The 12,764-nt window shown below is 44.8% G+C and overlaps 2 protein-coding genes across 2 annotated transcripts in view; one reads left to right on the top strand and one right to left on the bottom strand.

Moving 5' to 3' along the window:
- Window positions 1–8,466: 8,466 nt before the first annotated feature.
- LOC118625788 (40S ribosomal protein S17-like) lies at window positions 8,467–10,154 on the bottom strand. The gene is made up of 2 exons (XM_036254957.1): window positions 10,039–10,154; window positions 8,467–8,976 (listed from the first exon to the last, which is right to left on the bottom strand). The coding sequence occupies exon 2, from the start codon at window positions 8,962–8,964 to the stop codon at window positions 8,557–8,559; it is 408 nt and encodes a 135-aa protein (XP_036110850.1). The 5' UTR covers window positions 8,965–8,976; window positions 10,039–10,154; the 3' UTR covers window positions 8,467–8,556.
- A 223-nt stretch (window positions 10,155–10,377) lies between these two features.
- UGGT1 (UDP-glucose glycoprotein glucosyltransferase 1) overlaps window positions 10,378–12,764 on the top strand; it is a 147,818-nt gene continuing 145,431 nt past the window's right edge. Inside the window, exon 1 of the mRNA XM_036254953.1 lies at window positions 10,378–10,442. The gene's annotated coding sequence lies outside the window, so the exon portion shown is untranslated. The remainder of the gene's footprint in view (window positions 10,443–12,764) is intronic.

Here is a 12,764-nt window from a genome sequence, read left to right as displayed (position 1 = left end):
ATATATATATAACTCAATTATAGCAGAAGGCTGTACAATATATATATATATATATATATATATATATATATATATATATATCTTTATTGTTGAATGTATTACAAATGTTCCTCATTTTTCCCCCCATTGACCACCTCCTTGCCACTTCCACCTCCCTCCCGCCCTTTCCCACACTGTTGTCTGTGTCCATTGGTTATTGGACATTTTGGCCCCCTCTCTGTGTTTGTTTCTGTGGAATACTTAACGAGAGGTATGCATATAAGTTCTTTGGTTTATTTCTTCCCACCCCCCAACCCCCTTCTCTTTGAGGTTTGTCAGTCTAGCAACCAATTTGTTCTTCTTAATCCCTTCACCTTTTTCACCCATTCCCCCAACCCCCCTCCCATCTGGTAACCAACAAAATGTTCTCTGTATCTATGAGACTGTTTCTGTTCTGCCTGTTCATTTTGTTTATAGATTCCATTGTTGATAGATATGTATTCATTGTCATTTTGTTTGTTCATATATTTTATCTTTTTCTTCAAAAAGACCCTTCAACATTTCATATAATAACGGTTTGGTGGTGATGAACTCCTTTAACTTTTCCTTGTCTGAGAAACTCTTTATATGGCCATCGATTCTAAATGACAGCTTTGCAGGATAGAGTAATCTTGGTTGTAGGTTCTTGCTTTTCATCACTCTGAATATTTCTTGCCACTCCCTTCTGGCCTGCAAAGTTTCTTTTGAGAAATCAGCTGACAGTCTTATGGGAACTCCCTTGTAAGTGACTAACTGCTTTTTTCTTGCTACTTTTAAGATTCTCTCTTTGTCTTGAACCTTTTGCATTTTGATGATGATTTGTCTTGGTGTGGGCCTCTTGGGGTTCATCTTGCTTGGGACTCTCTGTGCTTCCTGGACTTGTATGTCTGTTTCCTTCACCAAGTTAGGGAAGTTTTCTGCCATTATTGTTTCAAATAGGTTTTTGATTTCTTGTTCTCTCTCCTCTCCTTCTGGCACTCCCAGGATGGGAATGTTGGCACGCTTGAAGTTGTCTCAGAGGCTCCTTACACTATCCTCATTTTTTTGGATTCTGTTTTCTTTTTGCTGTTCTGTTCTGATTGGGTGTTTTTTGCTTCCTTTTATTCCAAATCAATGGTTTGCTTCTTGGCTTTACCTACTCTACTATTGAATCTGTGTAAATTATTCTTTATTTCAGTTAGTGCCTCCTTCAATTCTGACTGTGCATCCACATTTCTGACTGGCCCTTTTTTATGCTCTTGAGGCCCTCACTAAGTTCACTGAGGTTCTCACTGAGTTCATTGAGCATCCTTATAAGCAGTATTTTGAACTCAGCATCTGTTAGGTTGCTTATCTCCATTTTGCTTAGTTCTTTTCCTGGAGTTTTGTTCTGTTCTTTCATTTGGGACCTGTTTCTTTGTCTCCTCATTTTGGCTGCCTCTCTGTGTTTGTTTCTGTGGGTTACTTAACGAGAGGTATAGGGCTATCTGAGACCAGATGCTGCTTGTTTGAAAGAATTTAGGAAAACCTGAAGCAGGATCCAAGACAGGCCAATCCTATGGTTAAGCAACTGGCAACAGCTTGGGTGGGCCTGAAAGTTGGGTGGGGCAGGGCCTCAGGGAATCACCAGGGTGTGGCAACCAGTATGAGCTAGGTTGCTGGAGTCCCAGATATGGTGGCTGTCTGCTGCCCCAGGGCAGGGCTCACCAAAGGAACAAAGGCCTCTGACAGTACGTCTGTCCAGGAGAAAGCCCCCTCTCCTGCCCTTTGTCTGATGCCAAACAGCTCAGTTCTTCCCTGTATGTCTCCATCACCCCTCGGGCTGCCTCCCCTCCAAGCTAAGAGGGAGTGAGTCTGATAAGTCCATGCGCGGGCCCTTTAAGGACCTGCCTGGGGCTCCAGCCACCTCGGCCTCCCTGAGCCTAAGTTCCCACTGGTTTTTCCAGCCAGAAGTTATGGGGACTTCTCTTCCTGGCACTGCAACCCTGTGCAGGGCACCTGCTTTGGGACGGGGACCCCTCAGTCCTCAGGGAGGACCTTTCCAGCCGAGGTGTCCTCCTGATTTTTATCCACCACACGTGGGTGTGTGAGCAGCTCGTCTGCCTCCGCCCCTCCTACCAGTCTGGATGTGGCTGCTGCTTTCATTCTGTTGTTATAGGACTTCCATTCAGCTTGATTTCAGGCGGTTTTGAATGATGGCTGTTCTGTAGTTTACTTCTAACTTTGATATGGTTGTGGGAGGACACGATACTGCATTTACCTACGCCGCCATCTTGACCGGAAGTCTATAATTGCTCTTGACACATCAATGGGAGAGATTTACTCAGGGTGATTAGCTACATGGACTGACAGTAAGGTAGCCAGGTGCCGCCGGTGGGAGGTGGGAAGAAACCAGAGAGCCAAACAGCCGAATAAGCAGAAATCAGGCTTTATTGGGTACACTCCGGGCGGGTTCACAGACTCGGGGGGTCGAGTCCGAGAAGCCGCGCCCGATGCTGGGGTTTGTGATTTTTATATCTGCGCCTGTGGCAGTGGGAACTTGTTAGGTTAGGTCCTGAGGGGCTATGCATGGGGGCCCCCGGAATGTGAGTCTATTGTCCTGGAGCAAACAGTTCCTGGACTAGGACAGGAGAATGGGACAGGAGTTGATCTATGAGTTTGGTGCAAACAGTTCCTGAAACAGGGAGGGAGTTTAGGTTGGGTAAGCGAGGTAATGGCTGAGCAGTTTGCCTGGTGCCAGTTCCCAGGCTCTCAGACACTGACTATGTCCACTGAGCACTGACCTCTGACTACCCTGGAGGATCAACTTTGCAGGGCCCAGCACACAGAGCAAGACTTACTTCAGCAGGACCACTCCTTGAGTGTGTTGCTTGTGGAGGTGGTTGGGTAGCGGTGCTTTGCAGTGTTCTGAAGCTGTCCACTGGGTGTGCTGACTCTGGCAAAAGATCAGCCACTGCCTCTGTTCTACCTGGGACCATCAGGCATAAGCTACAGAGCGATCTGCAGATGGATGCTCTTTGGGCTGGGCTTGGAGATGCCCAGGCAAAGCCAAGCTGTATACCAAGGCTGGTTGCTTCTAGTGCCAGGCCTGTAAGCTAGAGGTATGAGGTTGTATGAGGTTGTCTGAGGCTAGGTGCTGTTTATTTGAGTGAATTTAGGAAAATCTGAAGCAGAAGCCAAGATAGGCCAATCCTATGGGAAGGCCATTGGAAACCGCTTGGGTGGGACGGAAGGCTAGGTGGGGCGGGGCCTCAGGGAATCACCAGGGCAGGGCAATGGTGTGAGTGAGTCTCAGATATGGCTGCTCTCTGCCAGCCTAGGGAAGGGCTCACCAAAGGAACAACAGCCTCCATCAGCATGTCTGTCTAGGAGAAAGCTGCCTCTCCAGCCCTTGTCCCAAGACCAAACAGCTCAGTTCTACACTGTGTCTCTGTGTGCCTTTCAAGCTGCCTCCCCCTTGCTGGAGCCTGGAGGGAGCAGGTCCAAGTAAGTCTGTGAGCAGGCCCTTTAAGAGGAGCTGCCTGGGGTTTCAGCAGCCTCAGCCTCCCTTAGCCTCAGTTTCCGCTGGTTTTATAGCCAGAAGTGATGGGGATTCTTTTCCTGGCACTGGAACCCTGAGCTGGGGGCCTGGTGTGGGTCGGGGACCCCTCACTCCTCAGGGAGGACCTTCCCAGCCAAGGTGTCCTCCTGATTTTTATCCACCACATGTGGGTGTGGGACCAGCCGTCCACCTCTGCCCCTCCACCAGTCTCCATGTGACTTCTTTAATCTCGTAGTTGTAGGACTTCCATTCAGCTCGATGTTAGGTGGTTCTGAAGGATGGATGTTCTGTAGTTTGGTTGTCATTTTGATGTGGTTGTGGGAGGAGGCGATACCATGTTTACCTTCCCTCCATCCTGTACAGAAGTTCATTAAGATATTTTAATTTAATAGAGACTATCAAAGTGCTATATGACATGTTCGGAAAAGTCTGTCTTTCCTGGAGCTGGTCTTATTTCCTCAATCACTGATCCAGGAATATAGTATTACCATAGACATCCCTTTTTGGGTATATAAATGAGGCAACTGATTGATGTTTCTCTCTCTCTCTAAAAAAATCAATAAAAATGCTTAAAAAAATAAAACGTTAATTCATACGCTAAGAGAGGACATAAAATGCAATTATATAAAATGCTCAATTAAAAAATGAGGGCAGCCCTGGCTGGTTTGGCTCAGATGTTCAGCGGTTAGAGCGTCAGCCCATGGACCAGAGAGTCCTGGGTTCAGTTCCCGCTAAGGGCACGTACCTGGGTTGCAGTTTGTTCTCGACCGTGGTTGGGATCATGTGGGTGGCAGCCACTCGATGTGTCTCTCTCATGTCGATGTTTCTCTCTCTGTTCTCCCTCCCTCCCTCCCACTCTATCTTAAGATAAATGCAAACAAGAAAAAAAGTCCTCAGGTGAGGATAAAAAAAAAAAGTCAGCCCTGGCTGGGTGGCTCAGTTGGTTGGAGTGTCGTCCCATGCACCAAAATGTTTCTGTTTTGATTCCTAGTCAGGGCACATACCTACTTCGCATGTTCAATACCTGGCCAGAGGCATACAGGAGACAACCAATTGATGTTCTTCTCTTTCTCTCTTTCCCTCTCCCTTCTCTCTCTAACATCAATAAACATATCCTTGGGTGAGGATTGAAGAAAAAGAGATGGCAGACAAAGAAGGATAGATTAAACACAATGAACATAAAATCATTACAAACATGAAAGGATAAACTGTGCTAGATCAATACAATGGCACATTATTCAGCAGTAAAGAGAAATGAGTGCTCCGGCTACAAAAGACATGGCTAAATCTTAAATGAATATACTTATTGAAACAAACCGATCTGAATGCCAAATTTTGTATGATTTCAAGTATATGACATTTTGGAAAAGGCAAAAGGCATCTTGGTCCATTCTGGCTACTGTAACGAATAGCAGAATCTAGGTGGCTTCTAAACAAGATACATTTATTTGTCACAATTCTGGAGGCTGGAAAGTCTATGATGAAGGCTCTGATAGAGCTGGTGTCTGCTAAGGGCTCACCTCCTGTTTCATAGTCGGCTGGCTATCTCCTCCCTGTGTCCTCACATGGTAGAACTGCCAGAGAACTCTGGAGTTTTAAAAATAAGGACACTAATCTCATTCACAAGGGCTCTACCCTCATGGCCTATGTTTTCTCCCAAAGACCCCACCTCCAAATATCATTATATTGGGGATTAGGTTTCAACATAGGAATTTGAGGGAAGAACACAAACATTCAGTCTATAGCAGATGGTGATGAGGTCAGTGGTTGCCAGGGATTTGGGGGAGAGGTGAACTGGTGAAGCATATGAATTTTTTTAGAGGGGTAAAACTATTCTGTGATGGTGGATGCGTGTTTTCATGCATTTGTGAAAACCCATAAAACTTTGTAATGCTAAGAGTGAACCTTGATGTCAATGATGAAGTTTAGTTAATAACAACAACATTATTTCTACAATATTACGTTTTGAGTGTCCTTTATATATTTGAAATATAAGTCCTTTGTCTTATATGATTTGAAAATTATTCCACTTGAGAATTATTTCAAATATTCTGCTGTATGGATATAACCCTAATGTGCCACAATGATGCAAGCTGTCAATATCAGAAACAGTGTTTTGGGTGTTGGGGTGGGATGGGCATATGGAACCATATGAATTATCTGTTCAATTCTGTAAAATTAAAACTGTACTAAAAATAGTGTATATTAATTATTTTTAAAATCTGAGTCTCCTTTGTTGTTATTTTACAATGAGCATAGAGGGCTAGGCTATCTTTTTATTTTATTTTTTATCCTCATCCGAGGACATTTTTGCATTCATCTTCAGATAGAGCAGGAGGGAGAGAGGGAGGAAGAGAGAGAGAGAAACATTAATGTGAGAGAGACACATCGACTGGCTGCCACCCACATGACCCCTACGGGGGCTGGGGACAAACTGCAACTGAGGTATGTGCCCCTAGTGGGAACTGAACCTGGGTCTCTGTGGTCTGCGGGCCGACGCTTTAACTGCTGAGCCAAACTGGCCAGGGCTTTTAAAAAAAAATCCTCACCCAAGTATATTTTTTCATTGATTTTTGGGAGGGAGGGAGGGAGAGAGAGAGAGAAACATTGATGAGAGATGCATCAATCAGTTGCCTCCTGCACAACCCCAACAGAGGCCAGGGATTGACCCTGCAACTGAGGTATGTGCCCTTGACTGGGAATTGAACCCTTGACTGTTCGATTTGCAGGTCAATGCACTAACCTCTGAGCCAAACTGGCCAGGGCGAGGTTATCTTTTTATATATTTTCCATGTTTAACATTTATGACTTCCCAATTTTCAATGTATTTTAGTGCTCACATTTATACTAAAAATTGGAATAATGCAGAGATCAGTTTTTCCTCTGAGTAAGAATGACATACAGATTCATGAAGTATTCCATCTAAAATATATATCTGTACTTTGTTTTTCAGAGCAGTTCTAGATTCACAGTAAAATGAGCAAAAGTACAGAGTTCTTCTACATCATGCCATGCATAGCTATCAACATCCTCCATCAGAATGGTGTATTTGTTACAACTGATGAACCTACATTGACACATTATCATTCAAAGTCCATAGTTTACATAAGATTTTACTCCTGGTGTTGTACATTCTATAGGTTTGACAAATGTATAATGTATCCACCACTAGTATATCATATAGAATAATTTCACTGCCCTAGAAATTCTCTGTTCTCCACTTGTCCCCTCTTCTCCCTAACCCAACAGAGATCTTTGTGGTGCTAGAATAGTTCTGTATCTTGATTTTGGTGGTAGTTACACAAATCTACACATGTGATAAAATGACAGAACTGTACACACACATTGTACTAATTTCAATGTTCAGATTTTGATGTACTACAAGTGAGATATAATCCTTAGGAGAAATCCCTGAAGGGTACATGGGAATTCTCTGTACCATGTATCTTCTTGTGATTCTATAATTATTTCAAACTAAAAAGTTAAAATAAAATTAAAGGTCTTCATTCAAAGAAAACAGCACTGACTTTTCCGAGAAAAGTTTAGAAAAAAAGAAACCCAACTTCCTTGGGAGCTCTGCACTTAGTGGTATGTAATAACTAAGCAAACATTGGTGATGTCAACTAAAGGTCTCTGCCACTTATACATGCTATCAGGAGTTCCTATCCTGGGGTTTAGTGAAGGCTGAGACTTTATTCTCCTGAAGCAGTTCCAATGCTGCAGCTAGTGTTGTGGCTCTGGTGTTCCCTCTGAAGCTGGGGCAACTGAGAACAGGCGCTCCACTGAGACAAAGGGGAGGCGGGCTTACATGGAGAGAAGGTCCTGCCTTCAGTCAATGATTGGTCAATTTCTATGCAAAGGAGGACTCTAAAGCCACTGATGGATACAAATAGCATCGTCCTGATTGGCTGGCTCCACTGTTCTGATTGGTTATTGTGGAGCTGCTCTGATTGGTCAGTAAAGGTGCAAATGAGGATACAGCTCCATAGCTTCTATTGAATGAGGATGATCTCAGTCCCATTGGTCAAAATAGGATTCTAGGATCTCCTTTATAGGTTGTGCAGAGGGCAGGAACACAGTGTAGGAGGCTTGGCAGCCCAGTCTGTGGGTTTTTCCTGAAATGCAGCCTTTATGAGAGGCCCTTGGCAAACAATGGCTGCTGAACATGATTTTGGGTCCAGTCAATTACAAGGAGTTGTTTTAGCAGGTAAATTCTTTCTCTGGGTCAACAGTGTTGTTCATGTGTCATAGAGCAGAAGACCAAGTTAAAGCAAAAAAAATAGTAATTCTTTTTTTATTTGTTAAAAAAATTTTTTTTTCTTTAATTATTTTTGGAGAGAAAGGAGAGGGATAGATAGAAACATTGATGAGATAGAACATTGATTGGCTGCCTCCTGCATGCTCCCCACTGGGGACTAGGCTCACATCCTGGGCATGTGCCCTGACCAGGAATAGAACCAGTGACCTCTTAGTGCATGGGTCAACACTCAACCACACTGGCTGGGCAACAATTCTCTTTTTAATTGGAAGCATTACCTTACCTAATGTAAAGAGCAGTAGAAAACACTCCATGGAAGCTACGAACACAAAAATTCACCCAGGAAATGAATTTTAAAGTGCTATTTTCTTTTTTTTATCCTCACCTGAGGACATTTTTGCATTTATCTTCAGATAAAGTGGGAGGGAGAGAAGGAGGAAGAGAGAGAGAAACATCGATGTAAGAGAGACACATCAAGCGGCTGCCACCCACACAACTCCAACCAGGGAGGGGAGGTATATGCAACTGCAACTGAGGTATGTGCCCCTAGCGGGAACCGAACCTGATTCTCTCTGGTCTGTGGGCCAACGCTCTAACCGCTGAGCCAAACTGGCCAGGGCTAAAACGCTATTTTCATTCTTTAATATTATTTTTTACTCCTTTTGTTCTAGCAAGGAATAGAAAACCCAATAGTCAGCTCTGAAGTTCTTTTTTTAGGTTGTTGATGATGTATTGATATTATACAGCACAGCAGAAGGATTCAAACGGCTCCACGTGGTGTTTGGAAATTCATCCCAACTGTAGGCTGAGTGACCTGCAGGTTGGACAGGCTGCCAAAGTCCAAGAGCTTCAGCATTTCCTTTGTGTCAGGATCAACTTCAATGATCTCCTGATCCAGGGCTGAGACCTCAGGGACATAATTATCTCTCCTCTCTCTCTCTTCTTCCTGCAGTTTGATGGAGATGCCTCTCACAGGTCCTCTCTGAATCCGCTTCATCAGATGTGTGACACACCCCGCTATCTTGTTCCAGAGCTTCTTACTGGGGATAATGGCGATCTCCTCGCACATGAGCTTGTTGGTGTGGAAGTTGTTGCCCAGGCGCGTGTAGCACTTCTCGATGATGACCTGGGCCGCCTTCTTCACGGTCTTGGTGCGAACGCGCCCCATCTTGGCGGGTCCCTGGTGAAAGAGGACAGCTCTGAAGTTCTTAAGCACAGACATACCAGTGGCAGGTTAAGGAACGGTGTTTTCAGTGCTTGCTCTGGCATCCTCAGGGGGAAGGGTTGTTTGCGTCGTATAAAATAAGTCAGTCAAAATTTTACACTTTTATGTGCTTTTCAGTTCACTTTGACTTAATAGTTAAAAATATACCCTCTGACGACTAACTTGTTTTTGGGTAGGTAAAATGATCTGCCCAGTGTCCCCTATTTTAAAACAATTTTACAAAGTGATTTATATTTTCAAGCAAACAGATAATTCAAAGGACAAATTAATCCCTGCACATTAAGTTGCTAGCAGTACCAAATTAAATTTTATAAAAATTTTCATAAAATTAATAAAGTATTATGTTCCTAGAAACTATGAACATTTATCATTTCAAATAATGTCAAAGATGTTCTGAAACACTGCCATTTTTTCTTTATTGTGCTTTTTATTATTTTATAAAAATCTTCACCAGAGCCCAGCTGGTGTAGCTCTGTGGTTGAGCATCAACCCCTGCACCAAGGTCCATTGGATTCCCAGTCAGGGCACATGCCCAGGCTGTGGGCCAGATCCCCAGTAGGGGGCAGGCAGGAGGCGGCCAATCCGTGTTCTCTCTCATCTATGTTTCTCTCTCTCTAAAGTCAATAAAGACAAAAAATAAAATTAAAAAACACCTCAGCGGAGGATGTGTTTTCTTAGAGAAACATTGGTTGGTTCCCCTCCGTTAGGACAGGGGATGAAACCGGAAACGCAGGACTGGAACCGAACGGAAACCCTTTTGGTGTATGGGCGGGGCTTCAACCAATGGAGCCCCTCCCCCCCGCCAGGGCCGGCACCGGTGCTTTTGTTTATGTATTTATTTTTGGTTAATCCTCACCCAGGATATGTTTTCCCACTGATTCTTAGAGAGAGAGGACGGAGAGGACAGGAGAGAGATGGATGTCTCACACTGATTGGCGGGACAAAGACCGGGGAATCGAACCCTCAAACCCTCAGTCGCTGTGTCGGAAGCTCTAACCAACTTCCACGTATCCTCACCGTCTGGTATACCCGTGGGGTCTCAGCGGCCTGTCCATCATCCTCCGCAGACGCGGAACACGCCTGCGTCACCACGATGAACTGGCTGAACTGGCTGAACTGGCGCCAGCCTGGCGAGGCGGGGCCTCCTCGGGGACAAGATGGCGGCTGCGCGACACTCTGGGTTTACCCTGCCGCGCCTCGGTAGCCGGATGTCCTCCGGGTCTCGCCCATGGGAAGCGGAAGTAAACGGCTGCTGGATCAGCGCTCAGCGAGGCCGGCTTGCGAGCTGAACCGCGGGAAGGCGCGTGTCGGCCGCTCACTGGCGCTGTCGCCGTCCCCGCCCCCGGCCCGCCCCGCCCTGGCGTTGGCATTGTCGCCAGTGCCGCCGCGGACAGAGCGCGCCTCCTGCCAGGGCAGGAAGGGTACGTGAGTAGTGTGTGTGTCGTGGCTGCGCGGCAGGTGACAGGTACCCCGGGGTGGCGTGGGGAGGTCTCGCGGACGGGCAGAGGGATGGGGCGGAGGTGACCCTGTGCCCCTGTCACCTGAGCTTCCGCTTCTTCCTTGGCTGGGCTTCCCCTGTGTCCCAGCGCCCCAACACGGCTTTAGACCAGGTAGGGCCTTCAGTGGGCTGAGAACCGGCAGTTTGCACGACCTCCCCCTTAATCTTTTCGTAGATGTTTATTTTTCCTAAAATGAGTTTGAGGGATGCATATGGGTTGCCTGGGGCATGCCGGCTGAAAATGGGGCGATCCGGTTTCAGTTCTAGTGTGCGACCTGCCGGAAGGAGGTGTGTGGGTCCCGCCTGTAGGTGATGTGTGTGAGCGGTCGGCTCCTCGGCCACGGTCTCCAGGTTGTGCTACAGATGTTGCCAGGTCTGAGCACTCGCGTCCTGTGTTCATCTGCGGTTCTAGGGTCTCGCGCCTCACTGTGCTGCACTGTTTTTTGAAACGTTTATCATGCATATCACAAAGTGCGGGGTGATTATAGCCTTTCTGTTCGGCTTGCGTTTGACAAACTTAGCCGAAACTCATTTTTTGGGACAGTGTTAATACTTTTTATTAAAAAGTCACTGCAAGCTTTGGCTAGGAAGGCAACTTGAAGAAATGATGTCAACTGAAAGAACATTTCCACGTTATCTGTTATCTTTGTTTTTCCAGTGTAGGCATAATCAAGGAATGCTTTTACTGCTTTGGAGGACAAATTAGTAATGGTGACACTTCCACCATCTTTCTTTCATGTTTATTTCAAACATAGCCCGGAAAAAGTCACTGCATGCAGCTAACACACAATGATGACATGGGATTATTTCATCTTTCCTGATTATTTTGAATTCATGAAAGACATTTTGTTTTCTAAAATTCTGTAGTAACAGTTAAGATTTTCTGTCCATGATCTTCTGACAGGAGGAAGATGTTTATCTTCTCAATGGAATTCCATTACCTGAGCTTCGTTGATTGAAATCATACGAATAATCCATAGCCAATTTCTATCTGTTCTTGGAACTAGGTGGCAGGTTCAATCACAGTAACAGTCAGGGCATGTATGGGAGGAGCCAGTCAATGTTTCTCTCTCACACTGATGTTTCTCTCTTTCCACAACTGCAGTATCTGAAGTCTCCACCCCAGTGAAATTCATTTTTTTATTAAAGGAAATGAACACTGCTTTGTGACTTTACATTGCATGCTGCCTTTACAACACACATTTAACCGGAAGGGAATACATTGAACTGGAGAAAATTCTGTTAGATTACTTTTCTGCAGTTACCTGTGATCATTTTCATACCAGATGAATAGTAACTGCTTGTATCAGAAATTAGGTTTGTATGGTTCACTACGAATGGTTTTGTAATAGGTATAAGTGTATATTACATTTAATTATTTGAGAAGAAAATGTATTTTTAGAGAAGGGTACTTTCTAATGTTTTTCTTCACTGTTATATGTTGACATTCAGATGGTCATCTATAAACTTGCAGGGTATGGGTTGTTTTTTAAGTGTTTGTTAGCTATCATCTTCAGTTTAAAAATGGAAGAAGAAAAAGTTGGCGATGACTTAAAGTCTTATGCCTTTTTTGTTTTCCAAAAAGTGGAAAGCATTTTCTGTATTGTAATCTTTAATATTTCCAATATCTTACTGTATGTTAATGAGCTAGAGAGAGTGTCTTTAAACTGACGATACAGGCCACAGATTCAATTTTACAGATGATACATTTGGGCCTAGACCTTTTTATTTATTTATTTTAAATCCTCACCTGAGGATATTTTTCCATTTATCTTCAGATTGAGTGGGAGTGAGAGAGGGAGGGAGGGAGGGAGAGAGAGACAGAGAGAGAGAAACATCAGTGTGAGAGGAAGACATTAATTGGTTGCCTCCCACATGATCCTGAGCAGGACCTGGACTGTACTGCAACCAAGGTCCGTGCCCTTGACCAGAACTGAACCCTCAACTCTTTGGTCCAAGGGCTGACGCTCCAACTGCTGAGCCACACTGGCCAGGCAGAACTTTTTTTTTTACAAAAAGCCTCACCCAGGGATATGTTTCCATTGGTGAGAGAGAGAGAGAGAGAATCAGTTAATTCCTCACTTCCCACTCCCTTCCCAGGTGCCCCAAGTGGGGATTGAACCCGAAACCTGAGCCACCCAGCTAGGGTTGGGCCTAGAACTTTTTAAACTTTTTTATTTCTCCATCATGTCACAAGTGTTATGCCTATGATCACACAATGTCACGTTGCAGATTCTAACAGCTA

This window comes from Molossus molossus, unplaced genomic scaffold, assembly GCF_014108415.1.
Source record: "Molossus molossus isolate mMolMol1 unplaced genomic scaffold, mMolMol1.p scaffold_m16_p_11, whole genome shotgun sequence".
NCBI classification, from domain to species: domain Eukaryota; kingdom Metazoa; phylum Chordata; class Mammalia; order Chiroptera; family Molossidae; genus Molossus; species Molossus molossus.
This window is presented reverse-complemented; position numbering and strand designations above follow the sequence as displayed.